This window comes from Echiichthys vipera (assembly GCF_963691815.1).
Source record: "Echiichthys vipera genome assembly, chromosome: 11".
NCBI lineage: Eukaryota > Metazoa > Chordata > Actinopteri > Perciformes > Trachinidae > Echiichthys > Echiichthys vipera.
In genome coordinates this window covers 7075718-7097630 of record NC_139836.1, presented here as the reverse complement: position 1 = coordinate 7097630, position 21913 = coordinate 7075718, and the positions used below count along the sequence as shown (strand labels likewise).

At 39.7% G+C, this 21913-nt stretch overlaps 1 protein-coding gene across 4 annotated transcripts in view; it reads left to right on the top strand.

Moving 5' to 3' along the window:
• The window catches only part of rims1a (regulating synaptic membrane exocytosis 1a), a gene marked incomplete at both ends in the record, with an annotated part of 118539 nt that overhangs the window by 289 nt on the left and 96337 nt on the right, over positions 1–21913 (top strand). For all 4 annotated transcript variants that reach the window (XM_083923460.1, XM_083923458.1, XM_083923461.1 and 1 more), the window contains one exon: positions 4809–4883. In XM_083923460.1, coding sequence (XP_083779586.1) covers positions 4809–4883 — 75 coding nt within the window. The remainder of the gene's footprint in view (positions 1–4808; positions 4884–21913) is intronic.

The following is a 21913-nucleotide window of genomic DNA, read 5'->3' as shown; positions in this document are numbered from 1 at the left end:
GATGAAATGTTTCAGCATCACTCCACTGTATCTGACCATGTGTGTGTGTGTGTGTGTGTGTGTGTGTGTGTGTGTGTGTGTGCATCCTGCAGGTCCCTTCACACACAACTCACTCACTACAGGCCCATGTAGACTACAGCTGCATGCAAGAGAAACCATGACAGGGCCAGTGTAGACCAGGTTCACCTGCAGTTTGAATATTCTCACTACTCCCACCACTCTGAGAGTAGCGTTGGGTCAGGTGTAACTTTGCTCAGGATGGAGGAAGAAGAGGACGGTGGGAGGATGAAGGGGTGTGTCACCATGCCCCATCATCAGCAGCATCACCGCTCCATTCAGATGAAAAATAAGAGCAGATTTCTCTGAACTTTCACTCGTCTCCCTGTAATATCACCACTATAGGTGCCTGAGTCAGTGGCGAGTATCTTTTGGACTTTACCCCAGATATTTCATTTATAGATGCAGAAGGGTTGTGCGGAAGCCCCGTAAAGCCTGGCATTGAGAGTAGTAAAAGTAAAAACCCTCCCTGTTGGCTTTTATCTGTGCAGCATCCATCTCAACAGCTGCTGTTCTCAGCTCTGGGGTGCGGTTGAGCCTTTCCCAGCCGTATGCACTGTATGTAGGCCAGTGCTTCTGCAACAGACATCACACAAGCTGTTATAGAACCAGTAGGCCTATAACGGGGAGAAAAGGTGCCTGTGTAATGTCATTTGGAATCAGGAAGGACCTCTGTTCACTGTGTGCATCCACCTCCTCCTCTTCCTCCTCCGAACCACCTCCTTCCATACTAGTATGGCAAAAAGTCTCCTCCAGATTTTTTTTTTGTCACTGCGATCGGCACAGAAACGAATCCACATCCACCCCCCTTTTCTCCAGAACCAGAAAATGCATCAAGTTGAACGATGCCTTTCTTATGTTTTCTGCATGGTCTGCACGGAGCTGCACGCATAGATGGGTAGATTGAAAGATAGGCCGACCCACCTAAGCGAGGCGCTCCTCAAGCTTTACGTCCCTGTTCTATTTTAAGCCCTTCGTGCGGACTGATAGCCCAGCACTGGAATGGAAGATCGATTCATTGCATCTAAAGAAGGAAATGTCCAATATATAGCTCCGGCTCTAAGTGGCTATGCATCATTTTCAGTAATGTATTATAGAAGCCATAGATTCACTCATGTCATACCGAAGCGGCTGCAAATAAGGCAGGCTGTCAGCACATACATGTCTAAACCTACACTGGCTTCAGCACCGTTTCCTCTCATCCCTGTTTGGACGGAGATAGCCATAGCAAAGCAGTGTGTGCGTGTGTGTGCGTCTTTACGATCTGCACTGAAAAGCTGCACTGGTTGACTAATACATGCATGGTGAGTGTACTAGCAGTAGGGTAGTGTGGGTTGTAATGCAGAGAGGCAGAGAATACACTACTCCTATGAGAATTTGAAGATATGCTCACCATCAGTCGCCCTGCTTTTAGAAACTATAGGATCACAGTATATGTACGCATACGACTCTGTTAGCGACAATGATGTAATGGTAAATAAATAGTGAGTAAACAATGACATCCTGTCTATAATTATCATGAGGTAAACTGGCACATGATAAAAGGGAATTTAATTTACAGAAAGAAAGATGGATAAACTGTAAATGTATGTAAGTTACCTGCACTATAATCCTGTATACCTTCTTTAATGGCCTAAATCCCAGTTACATAAATGGAAAGTACAGGACAATAAAGCTCCTCCCTACAGTAACACAACAAAGCATCAATGATCAATGAGTAGCATTCACTTGCTGTATTATAAACACAAGAATTCACTTCAAACACATGCGTTTTATTGATACAATCGAGTACAAGGGATTCAACGTGACACTTGAGCAGCTAGGATGGTCCTCCTCACAGCACTGGACTGATTTGTAAGTATTAGCCTCACTCTCTGGAAGTAATTGATCGCTTATTTTCATTTCACAGAGAACTAGTTTATCATAGTGGCCTCACCTTGAAGGTAGAAACGTGCTGGACTTGTCTCAGCCCTGAATTAATACACATATACATAATACACAAACACACATATATCCATTGTAAAAGCTTAAGTGGATGAAAAATTGCAATGCATTGCACTCTCTACCTACAAGGCATAATATAGATTCAAAAATATCATTATGTTATTTGGTATATAAAAAAGTAAAATGTCAGCTTTTGGAAGAACTTCACTGTGTAATTGTTTCAAGAGAGCTGTAAAACATTCCAGAAAGTCAAGAAAAACAACTTAAAGGCAGGCCTTTTCTTATATTCAGGAGTGTAGTCTCTTAAAGGACCATAAAGATGTTTCAGTCCATTCACTATGGGGGATGCAACAATCCAGCTTTCTCTTGATACTGTTCTGTTACTTCAGTGTAGGGAATCTGCAAATACAGAGTATGAATCTAAACTTATCTATGAATAAAGCGATTGGTCTAAAAGTTTAATTGTCAGCCTGTCTTGAACGATGGTAACTGATAATGGAAACACTGAATTTATAAAATGACATTTTTCTTTTTTAATTCAGTGAGGATCGATATGGACCAGTTCATCCATCTTAATTAGAAATCAATGATTTTACTTTTATGTTTCATTAAAAGTTAAGTGCAGACTTCAGTGTTCAAGTTAATTTCTATGTATTTATTTGTCCTATTTTCTTTTACAAAGTTAGCAATGTTTAAAAAAATCCTGATGTTGTCTTACACTTAAAAGAATGATCCCGTTTACTCACACACTTTGAGGTGCACAGTTTACTCATTAAACACTGGTATCAGCCGATACCCAAAGCCCCATTATCCGTAATAAGACTGACAAAAGCAGAACGAAACACAGACTGAATGTTTACTGTGATTCCACACCTCAAGCAAGTTTGAAGAGTCTGCTTATTTATTTTCAATGCCATAAAGAAATGAATAGAAACCAATGGAAGCCTGAAATATCCGAACATCATAAAATTAAAACTGTGCAGCATGCATTTGAAAATGTATAAAGCTACAACTTCCAAACATTCTGGTATTGTCCTTTAATCTTGTATTCAGACACCAAACTCCAGTAATATCCTAAACCTAGACTTACTTTAAAGATGGCATCACTTCAAAGGTAGCACTAGTATCCTTTACCATAGTAGGATGGCACAACTACCTCAATCAATCCTTATTTTAAAAAGTACAGCAAAGGATGGTTAGAATCGACGAGGAACAAAGACATATCACCATTCCTTATGTGCAGAAAGTGTCTCATAATGAGAGGGGCACCCACGGTGTTGACGATAAAAAGACATGTCTGTTTTAGACAGTGTGGGTGTTGACGGGGATTTCTCTTTTGAGTTTCCTCTGTGATCTGACTGATCAGAGCCCACTGTTCATGTTTATGGATGAGATGGTTTTAATTCACACCGTGAATGTGTCAGTGGACATATTGAAAGCATGTCATTGTTGTCTAAAGCCTGTCATCGACGCCTAAAGGTATCTTCGACACTGCAATGAGAGTCTACATGAGCAGTTTGTATTTTGAGCAATTGCCTTTTTTGGTTTGATTCGTTTGGTTGAGTGAGTACTATGTCATTTGAACTCAGGTGACACAAAGTAGGTACTGAGCTTTTATGCTTTTCAAACCGAACTCCATTGCCTTAAAACGCAATGTTTTATAAAGCTATAAAGGGAAATATTGACATTTGACAGCTAGCAGTGGAAGCAGGGCTATCTGAACCACAGAGTGTAAACAATAGTGGACGTAGCTTCTGGGCCTGAAAAGTGAAGCCAATGCGGAAGTGCCTTAAACCTGTGTTCTTTCTAATGTCCAGCAGGGGTATGGCTGGCTTCAACAGAAGTCCGGTTGTTTCCACGTCAGTGACCCTATTTGTCACTTGATGTATTACCTCAGTAAACATTTTCCTGATAAGTTTATGGTCTCAATCGCTAATTTTAAGTCTTCTTCAGCACAGCATGATGTTCGGTTTGTGATGTATGGCCCCATTAAGAGCAATATAGACAATGAAGCAGGGTAACCTTTAAGGCTAGGATACATGATGAGCTGTCAAACAGGATAGAGGTTTAGCGATACATATCCTCGTCACTGTGGACATTTAAAAAGCCATGAACTTCTTTTTTGGGTGTCTGTATTATCATATTAGATCTTCAGTCCTCTCACAATGTTTTTTTTCCTTCATCAATGTGAATTGTATCATTTTGGTCGCCTAAAAATATCTTGGTCAGCATTTGGTGGTTGCACCTAGATACTTAGCGCTAGCGTTATCTGGTAACATAAGGGAAACTGTCAATTTTAGATGACTCACGCCAACCGGTTGAAAATCCGTACATTTCCCTGTTTAGCATTTAGCTTAGCGCAGCGCCATTGAAACAACAGCGCTAACTCAGCGCTCCTGACCTACCTCCCCTTCTTATCCAAATATGGTCACTTCTGGCTCCAAAATACCAAAATGGCTACAGCCTTATGCCAAACTCCTGACTTCAAAATGAAGGTCCACAAAACAATTGGTGATGTCACTGTGGCTACAATCAATATTTTCTACAGTCTGTGGTCTGAACTCATGCTCATATTCAACTATTTTAATTTACATTAACATGAGAGGCAGAAAAGCAAACATTTATGTTTTGCAGGATGGCAAGTAAAGTCTGTCCAAAAAATCTACAGAACCTTTTTCAGCAAGCTGTTGTTAAAAATTGTAAATAGGGAATCTGGGAATGAATGAATAAACTAAAGAGAGAAACCAGAAGAAATTGAATGGTGGAGTTTTGCGCTAACAACATTTTCCTAACTCTGTGTGTTTCAGAGAAGAGAAGCCTATTCAAGCAAGAACTGTGAACCTGGTTGGGCAGAAGAAGCCTCCGCAGCAAAATGACGTCCGGTGAGTTGCAACAGTTGGTTTACAACCACCAACTCTATATCACCTCGTCGAAATTGAATTTAGAAAAGGTGTTAATATTTGCTTTCGCGTCACTTTGACGTAATTTCATCCCAGTGGCTCAAAAAAAAACTACCAATCAAGAGCTGGCAGTCTGTTCTTTTGCCTCATGTCATGTTTTGTTGTGAAATCTATTTTACACCTTGGATGAGTCAACACTATAAAAGATAAACTGGTGGCTATTTTGCAAATGTGACTCAAGCCATTATTATGGCATTTCTATGGTACTCAAGGGTGAATGGCATTGCAACTCATTTAGACTTTTTGATTAGCTAGCTAATGCCTTTTGATTAGGAAGCTAATGCAAGTAGCACACTTATTTACCTTCAGAGTGAGTTAATATTCAGACAGCCACCACATAGCTTACTGTGTAAAGATGGGCACGGTCAGTGTGATAAGTCAGCCCAGTTCCTGTTGAGTCCTGTTAGCTAATGTTGTCGTCCTCCTCCGTAGAGTTTCTGGATTCAGATGCTTTGGGTGTCTCCCAGTTTGCTCAGCTCTCCTGCCAAGCTGCTCGTCTGGAGCAATGACAGTAATATTGAGCTGCACCAGAGACGTTGTTGTAACACTTAGGATTGTGGGTAGTGTAGTACTTCTCAATGACATTGTGGATAAAACATGTCTTTCTTAAAACAGGATTGAGAATAGTCATACAGACCTGTGGCTTCGACATGAGCATAAAACATTGGTTCCTAATCTCATAGCTTGTGGAAAGTCCACTGTTGATGGTCAAAATATGAGAAACGATTGGGATTTTCACTTCCAGAACCTCACTGTTGAGCTCTATGACAAAAGCTGCTGAGAATCATTAGTATTGAAGTATTTAATGCTATTTGCAATACAAAACAGAAAAACTACAATTAATTTTTTTAGATTATTTTTAAAAGTAAACTTTGTTTCGCATGCAAATTCCCATTGGAAATTTTAATTTCAGCTTCAGTGGTGCCAAACTCTTTACTTCTACATTTCTCTTAACTTGCATATCATTAAACACTTCAATCCGTTCTCGAGCTTGCCAACTAACGTCATAGTGAATATGCAGGTGGTTAGAGGTTAGCTTTCACTGGAATAAACCCTTCCATCTCGTCTCCAATTAGTGAGGATTGGATGCTTGATGGGCTGTTAGCAGCGATTCTTTATAATGGCTCAGCTTGGTGATCGTCTTTCCTTCACTACTGTGTTTGTGTAAAGTCTGGTTATTTGATCAGTGGTTGTTAATACGTACTTGAATTGCAAACTTATCTGAAACAGAATGTCGTTTTTTTTACCCTTTGATGTTACATGAGCATCTCCATCCCCGCTGGTTTATTTGCACGTCGAAATGCGAGTTTCAACGTATTTCTATTGGCAGTGACCTCTGCAGCCAGTAATGTCTTTTTTTTTCTGCCGCACAATGATCAAAGGATAAAGCTTGTTTATGTTCTCTCTGTGTGCGCTGTATGTGTGCGTTGGAGTGTGTGTGTGCTGTTGGATCAGAGGGTGAGGTGGGATTACAGAGTAAGTCAGCTGGAGCACATCTGCTTCTCTGAGGAATCCCACAATATGGCCCCTGTTTATAACATTCTACAATCTGTGCCTTTTCCGGCCAGTATTCCCCACGTTATTTTTCAGACATAACAGTCACTTCTCTCCTCCCCACTAGTTATTTATGCCTATACGGTGATTTTAATGCAAACCACAGCAAACCAGGAGGACTGCCGGGCTCCTGAAGGCACATTTATGATTTGTGATGTTGGGTTTATAAATTAAATTGATATGACCAGTGGCAGCTGGAGGAATTTATTTCGGGGGGGGGGGGGGGGACTTTCTCTCAGAAAAATATAACCTGTTTTGGCAAGATTCAGTGAGACGATTGTGTCAAGATAATGTACACAGACACACTTCATATTGTCTCTATTTGGTTCCTATCAATAACCTCAAAAACAGTTTTAAGATGATTGACACATTTTTGTTATTGAACTGAACATCACCAAACATACTTTGTTTTCTTTCAGATGTTTCTATATTCAATTTCGCAAATAATTGTATTGAATTTACAGTGAGGGATTTCATGTTTTTTTTTCAGAAAGGTTCTTCAGGTCATTTGCTCCAGTATTTATCCAGACTTGAGCTGTTCCTTTGATTTGGAAAAGGAGGATAGTTCCTGAGGATCATAACAGGCAGTTAGCCATGAAGTTTTTACAGACCTCTTGATAAATGATTGATCATATTCTTTTCCTTTCTCACTGGTTGTCTGCTCAAATTTAACATCATGCTGATACGCTCCAAGTTGTTTGACAACAAGTTTGGCCCAAAGGTCCCATGTATTTGTCCCATTGAGCACAGCATGCAAGGCAAGGCAAGGCATCGTTATTTATATAGTGCACTTCATACCAAGGCAACTCAATGGGCTTTACATAAAGACATAAAGACAAATTTTTTTTTAAAAAACACAAACATAAACACAAAAAAAACTGTTAAAATCCGGAGCAAAGAAGAATAAAAAAGTAAAATAAAATAAAATCGATAAAGTTTAAATGAAAAGAGAAATGTTTTTAACCTGGATCTAAAAGTGCTCACAGTTGGGGCTGATTTCAGATCTGCTGGTAGTGTGTTCCAGTTGTGTGCAGCATCACAGCTAAATGCTGCTTCACTATGTCCAGTTTGAACTCTGTGCTCCATTATCTGACCTGAGTCAGTAGATCTCAGAGCTCTACTGGGTTTATACTCTACTCACATGTCATTCATGTATTCTGGACCAGAACCATTCACTGATTTGCAAATCAGTAGCAGAACTTTCAAATCCATTCTTTAGCTGACTGGGAGCCAGTGTAAGGTCTTAAGAACTGGGCTGATGTGATCTGATCTCTTCAGCTCAGCTCGACAGAGAAAAGAGATAAAATAAATATTTCAATGCATTCGTTGCATTTAGTAATTTTTTGTGCAGAAAATGCATTACAAGCTACTCATTCATCATGCAATTGTAATCATAGGATGAAAATAATGAATGAACAAAATTGACTAAAAATGAATGAATGTTGATGTAGAGCAGGAGGGGCGACACCCTCACGTCCTTTATGGGCCAGCTGCCACTTGACTTGACTCGGTTTGCCGGCGTTTTGACCAAAAACTGTTGATGGTGGCCTTTTGCTTCAGGTACTGTTCATTACTCAGGTTTAGCTTTATTGCCTTAGGACCCGCTTTTTTTCTGGAACCTTCTGAATAGATACACCCACGTTGCAGTCACGCAATGCTAATTTCTGAACACGGCCATAGCATGGTGGTTCAGTGTTTTGTCACAATACTAGATCTTTCTCTCTCTCATTATCTGTCACATACAAGCACACAGTATATAAGGGTGACAAAGAGTTAGCCTATTTCCTTTATTTCATTGATTTTTTTACTTCTACTTTATCAGTAATTTTTGCTAAATATGGCTTATCCTACTTGAACGACCATTCTAGGTTCAGTGGTTAGCAGGATGAACTGAACTTTCGGCCATGTTTCAGTTCCATTAGTGGGACTACGAAGTCAGAGTTCCGGTCAAGCACTAGAACGACGGAACGGTGCATGTTCAGCATTTTATTCAATGAACATACCACACAGGGATTGTGAGCCCTTAGTGAGTTGCTCAAGCTCACTCTCTCTCAGGTTTGGATTGTTTGAAAGGAGGAAGTCGTACCAGATATTTTATATGTGCTGTATATAATAGCGCAGGACTTGAGCTTTAAGTTTGCAAATACTATCTTTATCCAAGTAACTTCGTTAGTTAATAAGATAATAAGTTTGTTAGTTAGCTGAACTGAACATTGAGCCCTGCCTCAGTTCAGTGAGTGGGACTGCGTGCAGCTGGAACTGAACGATTCTGTGAACAAATCTTTTTAACTAATCTTTTTAATGATCAGATTCTAGAAGCGCAGTAAACAGAAAAGAACTGCGTTGACCATCACTATTCCACTATGATGGATACATTTTTATGTGTAATGCAAAATTAACACACTTAAGACTAACATTGCCCCCCAAAAAGTAAGATCTGTGTTAGCCTGGTTGTTATCTTCATCATTTTGCTGGATAGCTAACAGCAAGATACATTCAAAGGAGTTATGTCTCAGGTTTGAATTGATTACTTTCATCACACTGAAACTAATAGGCTTTTCAGACCAAGTTACGTGCTAACAGCAGGTCATTTTTTCCAATGGGTTTCACCATGTCACACCCGTTTGCTGCTGCTTCGAGCAAAGTACAGGTTGAACTTTGGGTGCAGCAGATGGTAGATGTTTGCAGAACCCAGCGGCAACTTTGGTAGGAAAGGCCCATAGGGTACAAAAATTATGTGGCATGTGTGGTGTGGTATTTATAAACTTTTGACTTGTAGTCGGAGAAACATTTACTAAGTAAGATTAGCATTGTTAGCTGGAAATGTGCAATCTGATTAACTTAATTGGTCAGGGCTACTCATTTCAGGAAGTAAAAAAAACATTGCTCAGGGAAACCCTGGATGGCAGACATCAACTACTCATTGTGTATTTCTCAAGGCATAATGTTTATTCACAGAATTATTATAACGTCTGTAGGAAATAAAGTGGGCAGGGAAACCTGGCTGCTGATGGTCAGTTCCTGCCAAACGTTTGTCAGGTTGATCATTTCAGTGTAGACAGAATGGACTTCTGGTGAGCTATTGATTGAGCTGCTGGCAATCTGAAAGCACTGTCAGAGAAAATGGCTTGTTCTAAACTTGACCACTGTGTACTTTTGAGCTAATCTCTTGGGGGGTTTGAAACTTTTAATAAGCCCAGGAGTTGTAGATGTTTCTTAGACTAATAGGGGAACACGTAATCCTTCAGCCGTAGTTAATCACCATATGCACGGCTTCCAAATGATAATATCACTAGGTGACAATGTGTGTTATTAATGACCTGTTACTAAATGCATTTCAAATTACCATTTTCCCATGCAATACCCCATGTTTATTAGTCATGCAACACTGTTGAAAGTTATGTTATTAATGTGGAAGTTTTGCATATGCGAGTTTAACTCATATAATCCCACCCCATTATGAATTTTACTCCATGAAACAAAACACATTGTAAAGTTTTACATTCATTACTTCTCAAATGCAAAGGATGTTCTACTCCTCGGTCCAGCCATCCTTATTGGCAACACAAACCCCATGCTTCTGTAAAGGCACCATGGATGTAATGCAGTGTAAAGGTGTTTACACTTCACATCACTAAATGTGATTGGCCAGGTGTCCCCTGAAAGAAGGGTACCATGGCGATGGCCCAGCAGCCCCGTAGTAACCTCAGTGACCCCTGGGACTGGCAAAGAGTCACTTCCTCACTTCCTTCAGGGATTGGCTGTTATCCTGGTCTTCCCATGAGTCTCTACTCCAGCAGGGACCGGAGAGGGACTTGACACACTCACTTACATTTCTGTATGCTTGAGAGAGTTCCATCTTTACTGGATAGGACTTTTTTTGTGCTTTAACTGGATATTTTGTGTAGTCTGTAGGAAGGAATGGGAATTATATGACTTAATGGTATGAACCAAATGTTTTATGATTATAGAGCTTAGTCTACATGCTGATTTTTTACACATGTATGATGTTTATGTTCAACTTGGATTTTATTTTTTCTAAGAATATAGCATTCTACTCACTAGGGGTGACCCTGAATAGTCGACATTAGACGAGGAGCCTGATTCGACTGCCAATCTCACAGTCGAATCGTAGCAAAATGCGCAAAATGTGGTTATGAAACAATGGATTATTCCATTCTGGCTCTGGGGGTGCTGAATGTCTGATTTTAAAAGCTTGGTTTCCCCCAATAAACCATGATAAATCGTCTGTTTGGGTATAAATATAAGCCTTTTAATAAATACTGTTGCCAAAAATGTGAAAACAACTTATAACTTGCAAAATTCTTAAAAAATCTTCTTATAAATCAGGATTCAGCACCGTCAGAGCACATCTTGGCTGGGCTTTAAATCTACCTGGGCGTAAGAAATACAACATTCTGCTCCTGTTTAATCATCAGCATCATTTACTTTGTATATTTGCCCATTAGTTGTTTTTCATTATAGACGTTCAATCCGACACAGTCTGACACAGCGCCGTGAAAGTGAAACTACAGTTCTAAATATACCGTCAGCTCTTGTCAAAGAAAGATTCAAGCAATAAACATTGATGTTATAACAATAAATACTTTTAATAAGATGCTAAATCCCATCACTCAGTAACCCTCTGCCTGACACGCGTGACAGTGCAGAGCTGGACTCACGTGCACCCGTCCCTGTCTGCTTCATGTCCAGGCAGTGGTGGGTGGGGCTCGAGTCCAGATCTTGAATTTCTCAATGAGGGAGAAGAGTAGATGTGCTTCCAGTCCCTTTTCAGAGTTTTTTCTTTAAAAAAAATGTGTTGTAGGAAACCTTGTTCAACTTAAAGTGAATCATTGTATTTTTACATACTTTAAACAAGTCTGGAGGAGGACTTTAAGGGTTTAGTTTGCCTGAAATTAACTTATTCTTGTGATTTGTTGTCAATCCACATCTAAAGGCAAAAGGGTTTGCACTTGTTTATACTGTGATTGTCAGATGGGTCTGATTGAGCAGCGCCGTTTCAGTTCTGCCATTGGATGTAGGGTACACATGCTGTTGGACTTTGTTTGAAGCATACTGAGGCCTTTACAAACCTAACTCCTGGTTTAACATTAACCTACAGTATGCTGTAGAAGTTTGTGCTAATAGTGTTACTCTGCATTTCAAGGGGCCTCACTTTCAGTTTAACCATTAAAACAGTACTTTATACTCTGGCTACACTGCTTGTTTGCAAGCTGTCTGATCTCAGCCCTCATGTTTCTTTTTCCTGTCAGATTTTATGGCAGAAATGATGCCATGTTCTCAGATCTTAGCAATTACTTTGGCGAGTGCACTTTTATCATAACAGCTACAATTAACTGTCCAAGGTTGAGCTGGACAGTTCTGCATTTTGCCATGTTGGTGCAAGCATACAGATTTTTGTTTTTGAACTATACAAAGATGTCAGACAAAGGTGTCCTTGTTTTCTAACCCAATGAGCACCTTATGGACGGCTGTAGAATTAGGCAAACATGCCAGTTTGGAGCAATGATAAAACAAAACATAGAGCCATTTCTAATTGGTGACAAATCTGGGAACGCAGCTGAAGGCACTCGCACTGCTTGGAAAAGCTGTACAGATGCAAAAGAAGTGCTCCTCTTCATCTACCACATCGGCCCGGCAGCTTCTTAAGTCCGACGAGTCTCTGCTGCAACCACCACTAAAAACACTGACATTACAAATCCAACATAACATTTTGATTGTTTTCACAGTAAATGTCACAACCCTTAATACAAATTACATTGTTAAAGAGTACTGTATATCAATATACCACACTGGATGTTTCAGACTTTTTTAGAGAGTAGGGGATGGCTTCCCCCTCAGAGCGAGCTCTGTATACAGTATGTGTGGGTACATGGAAATGTGTGAATATGTACTACGTGTGATTGTTTGTGTTGAGGAGTATTTGGGTATCTGTATGTGTATACATGCTGTGTGTGTCTGTTGTATACATGCTGTGTATATGTGTGTTTGTGCTGCCTGGCTGTGTATGGCGTTGCCAGGCCATATGGAGCGCTGTCTGGGGAGCACACTACCCACTTAGCTCTGCTGTTGGCTCTGGTGCTCTCTCCATCTGTCCCTCCTCTTTCTCTCATCAAGCCCTTCATCCCACCCTCTCTCTTTCTCTCTTTCTCGGTTTCTCTCCTTATCGTTATCTTTTGTTCTTTTATTGTTTATTTCTTGGAGCTTGGTCTCTTCAGTCTTCTAAACTCTGTGCTTTATCTCATCTTAATTGTAATCCAAAAATAGTCCTCCCTAGGTATTTGTCCAATTACACGTGTGTGTGTTTGTATGTGTGTGCAATAGTAGTAAGTAAGTAAGTAATAAAGTTTGTGTGACAGAGCTAAGTGTCTCAAGCACTCTTCTTCCCATACTTTCTCTTCATTTGGTGGTAAATGCTATTGTCCTGCTAGCCTGATATCGCTACACTTATTTACAAAAGGGTATTAGTCTGGAACCTTTGAGTTCTTTTCCGATTTCCAAGAGGAGTTATCAACGATGCGGAGCAAAATGCCTCTGGACGCTAACTAACTAACTAAATATGCCTGCAACCAAGCACTTATCCAAGGTTGTCCTCGTGCATTTTCCTACATGTAACAATGTAAAGTAATGTGCAGTCATTTGTGCATTTTTGTGTATTTTCAACGGACTTTCACCCGCGCGAGCGGGGTTCGGATCCTGGACGTACTAAACAAAACCACAACCTTTTTTTGCTAATCCTAACCAAGTGGTTTTTAATGCCTAACCCTAACTGTCACATTTTGTAGGCTAAAACCTGTCACATAAGGGTAGTTGTGTTGCATAAACCTACACCAAAGGCAACGGATGAGGTCCACTTCCGGTCTGTTGGTGACTTCGGTCCGTCAACGTCTCGCAATCTACTTCACTGTTTCATAAGATATCTTCCAAACGTTTGTATATCGTACGTACCTTAATGAGTATACATTGTTGAGCAACACATGCAAGTTGAGACGGTGTTTGGCTTGTTTTGAAGCAGAAAAAAATGACAGCCAGGTCACAAACTTTATCAGATTACAGCTGAACAGTACACTTAAATGTAAAATAGGCAACACAGTAACATTAGCTTATTTCATATTTGATCAGCGCTGTCTAGTTTAACAGTTTGTTTTGGGTTTCGTGAGCCTTGTAAGCTGTGGACTGGATGGTCATCGTCCTAAAGCTGCCCCACATGAGATAAACAGTTTTGATTGGCTTCAGCAGGACCTGGCCAGCTAGAAATCTAGAGCAAATGAGTTGGCAGATACGTCTGCTTCCAGAACTTGACCAACACCTTCATGGCTGGTGAACACTGGGCCTCAGAGTGTTGCTAGTCCATTTATTCAAAGGCCAGGTTGGGACCCTGGAGCCAATAATTGATGAGTTGACCGATGGGGGGGGGGGGGTTGTCTATGGTTTTTGACTCATTGAAAAAGTGGTAACAGTATTTGTTTCAAGCCACCTAACCAGGTAACATGCTAGGTGTCCAAAGGTCCTAAAAATAGCTTTTACGGGTATTAAGCTCATTATATTTCCGGCATCATTATTTATATCATTTGAAGCAGTGTTTATAAGGATTTATAGGGCATCATGCATGCACTAGCAAATGGTGTGCTCATTAACATTTACCTGAAGTGCATTGGGATCAATTATAAGGGGATTATAACTGAGCTTATGGTAAGGTATGAGCTGGTGATGGTGGGCCTCATACTGTCGGGAAAGCATAAATAAAACTCTAGGAGAAGCACTATGATCTGTTGGAGAATGTTGGATTTGAACTATAAACATAACAAGACATTGCAGCACAGAAATGCCAAAGATAAATCTGAACATAGTTGTGAAGTTTGTCCACCAGAGAACACTGACATGTTCCAATTATAACCTGGTCACAATTATCTAATAAACACATGTAGGGGATGTTTTTTTGTCATGCTATCTATGCTTAAGCACACACGATGAATTTGCTATTTGATAGTGATGTCTTGATTATTTTGAATGGCTCCATGACATCTACTGCTTATTCAAACACACAGCATTTTAGGTGTAAATTTGTTTTGGGGTTTGAATAAAATATGTTGGATGTAACCATCTAGGTCTTAGCCTGTGTTGTATGCAAACAATGGTAGTGCACAAATGAAACTTAGGGAATATATAAACATATTGGACACTAAGGCCTAGAAAATGACAGAATTACGTCTCTGTTGATGTTTTTAACAATAGGAGTCTATTATCTGTGGGCCATATGTCATGTATTGCTGAAATTAATAACATTACCAGTTCTTTTAGCCTTAACGTTTGATTAAAACGCTATTTCTTAGTCTTGAATAAAGGGAGACTAAAATTTCATTAATATCAACTAATCCTTGATGAGTATTTATGTTGACTAACACTTGATTGAAATGGTCGTGCTTCTCTTTGTCTGTGTTTTGACTCGTTTTAGTCAATCCCAACTGGATTAAACATAAGAATGATGAGGCTGACTAAATATGACTAAAACCAATATGGGACTATTGGTCTAATCTAAACTAAATGTGAGGCAAACTTTTGGTTTGGCGATCAAAGTCATTCACGTATAAATGTGAGTTGAAATATATCAACTTGATACTTGAGGAAGAAAGTTGTCCCCTAAACTAATCTGCGTTGAAATTGTTTTGCATAGCATAGCTCTCATCGATCCAAACTTCTTTCAGAAAACAAACATTTTAAAAGGTTGCTTTCTTGTCTTGTAGACAGATCTGAAAAAGCAAGAATTCAGACTTTTTTACAAATTGGCACCATGCTGTAGTTATTTCAGCATCCTGTTGATCCATTGTCACAATTAAATCACAGGAAAATCTGTTTATTTTGGGTTCATACCGTTATAGCAAACCAGATTAATCCAGCCGACGTTTGACTTGCAAGATACAGTGAATATTTATTGCTTTTGACGATCCAATTATGAAGCTGCCACTCACCAGAGAGCCACAGCTGAGATAGAATGCCTGGTTACCATCAGAGAAATCCTATCACAATTAATAGCTACAGGTCATCAAAGTGGACTGGTCAGCTGTGTGCACCTTTGGGTGGTGTTAACGAACCAAGACACTTCTCCATTGCAGTGTTTACCTCTGGGGGGCAAAGACAAAAAAGCCTTAAAGGAATCATGGTTTTCATGTGTTTCCAACGCACTGTAGCGGGTGGCTCTAATGTTCATTTATTGGCGTGCCAGCCGGTGTTTAATCAGACAATTTAATGATGAGGTTCATAATAAAGGACAATCCCCACATGGATAAATTATTCAGCGTTAACACATTCATGAACACACTTCAACACAAAATCACCAGGATCACAATTATAGAAGCAATAATCATAGCCACAATGCCAACTCAGTTTATTAGTGTAAGTGTGTTGCTTAATGAGCTACATTCGGCATCAGAAAATGTCTTTTAAATAATTGACCAAAAGGTCCAAATTATGTTCCCCAACAGAAACAATCCAAACAAAATAAATAAAGAATTTCAGTTTGTTTAATTCTTTTTTTTTTTTTTTTTGCGGAGTGAATCATCTTCTAAATAATAAAGGATGTCTGATAAGTTTCAGTTTCGTTTTCCCGTTAGGAGTGGAGCCTCTTCCCAAACAATTTAACAAACGGTCTTTGAACAAATTACTCTCCAACGCTTTCTGAGAATTGTAAACACGCAACCATATAGAGACAGAATTTACATGCTGTTGTTTAAATCAGATAAATACCATAGGGCTGTTTAGTTTGTTTACTAAAAGGACAAAGTATAGAGCTGTTCTATAGGAAAGGCATCCTTAGATGACTCCTGTTGGGATCTGACACTATTCAGAAAATACAATTAAAGACAATTGACTTGCCTTTCAAGGGGGGCAGGGGGTGCCGTTAGGGGGGCGGGGCGATGATCTTTTTCATCAATAAGAAAGAGGTAAAATGACAATTATGTTGTTTTTTAAAAACTCGGGGAACACGGCACTGCTGCGTTGTAGAAATATGAGGCTTGGACCCGTAAATCATATTTTGAAAGATGACAGAAAGAAACTACCTCAGAATCTAAAACAGTGCACTTTGCACCAGTAAAAGAAAATGATCCCACAAACTAGCATGACTCGAGTAACGCAATCAAACTTCATGTTTGTTGTGAACACAGCACAAGTCTAATCTAATGAAATATAGCCATTTCAGACTGGTTTAGGTTATTCTTTAATTGAACCTGGATCATCAGAATTACTGGTTGTGACAGAGAAATATCCTTTTTACCTGTCATACAGTGTCTCTTTATGATACAGTACAATGGCCATGTATTAAGATGCTTATTTGGGCTTTCACTGTTGCAGAAGCCTCTTCTCATTTGCTCCATGTTTTCCGCAGTTGTGAGTTACTACTGGAGAGACAGAAGTTGTATTTACATCCACCTGTTTTATTAAGCATTTTGAATTTGGCCATAACAAATATATATGAATGGAAACGCTTTCATTTCTAAAATTTTGCTAAAAAGTTTTGAATTTGTGTCACATTTGTGTACTGATAAATAGAGAGAGGAGAGTGGGGCAAAGGGATAATGACTGGTGCTCTTTTAATTAAATTATCTTGTTACATCCTCTTCTTCTGCAAGGGTATAATGGTTTAATGCATAACAGTAGTGGATGGAAAAGGCTTTCATTCACATTTGCTTTTGCAGATTTTCTCGGAATTTGTGAAACCCAACTTGTGACAGGGCGTTGATGGTATTCATTTTAAGAATCACAATGAATTACATTTAGAGACACACTTTCCTGAAAAAATGGTGATCACCATTTCAAAGGAATATGGGAGGCACAAGAGAGTTCGAAAGAGAGAAAGAGTTTCAAACGCAGAGAAAGAGTGAGGATAAGGAGTGAAGTATATGAAAGAGGTGGAAGAGGAAGGTGAGGAGAGCATGAGGAGGAAGGACAGGAGACTTACAGGAGAGAGTTGCTTTTGTGAGCTACAGTTAGACGCATCACATTCACTCATACTGCATTAAATCCCAACTGTCACTTTTGGCATGAATCATCACCGTTCTTCACTGTTGGGATTTCCCAGCCAATTAATCTGTTCTTCCTTAGTATAATCCAAAACTTCCAATGCTTAAAAAAAGAACACTATTGCTGGAGACTAATTAGAGCAAACACTAATGGCTGACAAGATAAATACTTGTCTCTCATACAATCAAATAATATAATATCAAAAAGCAGAGGGGAGAATAAGAGAGAGTGGCATATAAGAAAAGGATGGGAGGATAGAAGGAGGGATCGAGGGAGTGGGGGAGGTGAGAGTACATCCGAGCAGCTCAGCATGGTGAGTTCTCTGGCGGAAGTGAGGGAGGGGAAGAGATGGAGGAACAACAGAGCTTGGCACGGAGAGGGAAAACTAGAGGGCGAGAGATTCTCCATGTCCCTGGTGCCATATGGTGAGCAGCCAGGCCGCAGCACAGCACATATATGCACCAATGGAGCCTATTCATACTGTAGTGAAAAATCATATACGCAATATTTTTCATGAAACTATATAGCTTTATATCTGAAACCAAAGGAACCTTTAGAACTAGAATAACTAGAATAAAACGAAAACATTTAGAAAGTTTGTATTGTGCAATTATAAATACAATATAATGCTATGTAATAATTAATAGGTAGGTAGCATAGACTGTATAAAAAATTGAAGGTAGCATAGCTGTCGGGGTCCGACGGCTATGCTACCTTCTCTCTGCTACCTTCTCTCTCAATTGATCAACGATTGGATCAAGTTCTCTCAACTTGATCCAATCGTCAATCGCCTATGGGAGTCTCCATCTTGTCAGACTTTGACTCCGCCTCATTTCCTCTTACCAAAAAGGGGCATGTATGTGACGTTGGGGGGAGGGAGATACGTCCATCTGGCTGATGTTTACCTCTGAGGAGAAGTGAGGGCCAACAGCTAGCTGTCACTCAAGAGGCCGTTCCCCTAATTATTCATTAACTTTAACCTCCAATAAAATAAAAACTAGTCTGGTACCAAAAAAATCACCCCCCTCAGTGTTGTCATGGAGATATGACCTACACATACAGACTAGAAGGTTTTTTTGTACCAGGCCTTAAATAGGTTTAATGATGCTGTGAAAACAGCCTGTTTAACATGGGGGTCAATGAGAAACTGCTCTATTATGAAACCTGCCCCAACTGGACACTCTGAGAACTGCAGTTTCACTGTGGTGGGGGCTTGGTAGATAGATAGGTTCACATTTTTTCCAAGAGAAGTTTAGTTGCTCTACTCATACATCCTGTGTACACTGGCAGCAAAGAGATCTTTTGTTGTTGTGACTACACTGTAAAAGACGAGAAAACACATCCGCAGTCCTTATTTCATGGATTTTAACTTATTCCTAAAAACATTAAATATGAGGCTCCAGCAGTGTGAATGTTATCGCTCCATTCAATGGGCATCATCAGTGGTTACCAGCCGCATAGATTTGTATTTGAACCCACCAATAGGTTCAGAAGATGGTGATCTCTTAAAGAGTTACAGTTAGCTTGGTCAGGACCCTTTGGCGTCACTTTGTAATGCTCTGTACCATTGTGAAGTCAAACAGGACTAATGTTTGTGGCGAAAAATATTGTGTTTTGGGTTAAAATATTAAAGAACATTATGTGAGAATGTTAACCTAAAAAGTCCCCCTTGAGTTTTGAGCCTTTTCTCATGTGCTCTTGTCGTGTTCTTACTCAAGGAAAGGCAGAGTACTAAAAAAGGTTTTGCCTGCCTGCAGGAGCACAGAGAGAGAGCCGTCCTCACAAAGCATTTTTAGCGCAATAAAGTCATTGAGTTGTTGTGATTGGTTCAGAATGTTGCTCTGGCAGTCCCTGGTTCATGGTTCCATCACTCCCAGACAGGCTCTCATTCGTTCACGAGTTGAATCCTCCTGGATCCTCCAATGATCCACCAGCTCCTGTCTAAAGAACACTCCCTACTCTGAAGAATCCAGCCTTCTGGGGGGGGGGGGGGGGGGGGGGGGGGGGGGGCCGAAATATGCCATCTGTGTTTAATTGATAATAATGTAAAAGCATGCTAAATATTTTTTTTTAACTTTTATATGTACAGTCAGTAATAACAAAAACACACAAAACACAAAAATCAACACTTCATGTTTAAAAAATCCCCACACAGTTGTGAGTTACTACTGGACAGACAGAAGTTGTATTCCCATCCACCTGTTAAAATAAGCATTTTAAATTTGGCCATAAAAAAAGAAAATATGAATTGAAACGTTGTCATTTCTAAAATATTGCTAAAAAGTTTTGAATTTGAATTTGTGTCACATTTGTTGTCTGATAAGCAGAGAGAGGAGAGTGGGGGAATGGGGATGAAATACATCGAGTTTTAACTGTTAGAGGTTTGACTGGAGCTCTTTTAATTAGGTTATCTTGTTTCATCCTATTCTTCGGCAAGAATGTGTTTTGGGTTGAAATACTGTGAGAACGTTAACTAAAAAAGTCACCGTTGAGTTTCAGTTTCTCATGAGACGGGAACTCTGCTCTCCCAGGTGAAAGCTCTGTGTGTGTTTGAACATACACAAAACAACCAAAGAGACAAAAATGACAACAAAGACACAAAATGATTAAAAATAGATGTAAATAGAGCACAGACAGAAACGAAACGATGACATAGAAACGTACAATGTCTAAAAATTAGGGACCCAACAATACAGTTAGCCCTCAGTTCAATACGTACCTCGGTTCTTGGGTTTCGGACACGTTCAGACACATTCAAGTGGATTGTAGGCTATAATAAAATAAATAAAAGTATGTATAAAATGTTTTCACACTTTCAGTGCTTCTTCACAGTGCTAGGCTCTCTGCTTTAGCCAGTTCCAATTTAATACTGCATTTTTTTATAGAGGTTGGTAGTTATGTTAGTGCTGAAAAATGTGCTTGATGGCACAGTGTGGCCTGGATTGAGAGTTTTGATTGGATGACATGCCTACACCTCTAACTTGTTATTATATTATATATATTATTTTCTGAACCAGTACAGTAGGCTTGTTGGAAGGCATCAGCAAGAGACGATTGTTTTTAAACTGCCGGTGTTACCTGCTCAGCCGAGCTGCTTCCAGACAATGTTGCTGGGCAGTTGCGCCGTAAATACGCGCTCATATTGGAAGTGTTACCATTTGCATAGGCGACACGTGTGAAGCAGTGCTAGCAGACAGTAATTGTTCTGTTGAGTGTTTTTGTTCCCTCGTCACTGTATTTAACGCCAAAACCAAAATGGCCCACAGATCTGTAAGAAGACGACTCCAGTGTTGTAGTTATTCCAGCTTGTTCTTACAGTAGTGATCTATTTATATTATAATATTTACTCGGTAAGGAGGAGTTTCCCCATCCACAGCGCGTTCAAGTGCTCCTCTTAAGCTCCGACAGAGCCAATTCTGCGAGAAATACGAAGCTTGGAAACATGAAATTACATTTTACATTTTATTGCAAAACTGAAAAAACTCAATTCACAAGTGCGTATTGAAACGTGGAAGGCGTGCCGTACGGTTCAATATTATACTGAGAAACGTGGCATTCCTGCTGAAGATAGATGCAAAACCACGACAAACAGATGCAAAACAATTACAAAGACATACAAAACAACTAAAATGGATGTTAAATGATCACAAAGGGAAACAAAATGACCACAAAAGTATGTGCACAATGACCACAAAGAGACAAAAAATTACTACAAAACAACTAAAAGCACACTCTTTGAGTTTGGGTGTCTTGTTCCTACACACTACTAGTGATAACCAGTGATAATGCCGATAATCTGACGACAGCTGAATCCGATGCTGAATTAGCCACATGAGTGTTTAATACCATCAACGTAACCTAAATGCCCCCACCAGGACCACGGCTGGATTACCAACTGGACCTGTTGAACCTAAGTGATTTTGTGCATGTTGTGAATATTTAATGAAGGTATAGATTACGTAATCACGGTGATAACTCAAAGCCATTTTTTTCACCTAACCGTTGTGCCTTAAAATACCGTCTTTTTTGAGTTTCATGTCAGTTTGATGCAACTAAACACAATGTATACAGACAGTTTCATAATCTCCAGATTTTTATCAGCCTATGAAGGGGATAAACTCTTTTCTGCAAACAATAAGGTGTTAAAGTGGGTGTAGGTGGATGTCCTTTGCATGCAAACAAATCCTTCTTCTGTTTGCACACGCACACACACACACACACACACACACACACACACACACACACACACACACACACACACACACACACACACACACACACACGCATACACACACATACACACACACACACACACACACACACACACACACACACACACACACACACACACACAGTTG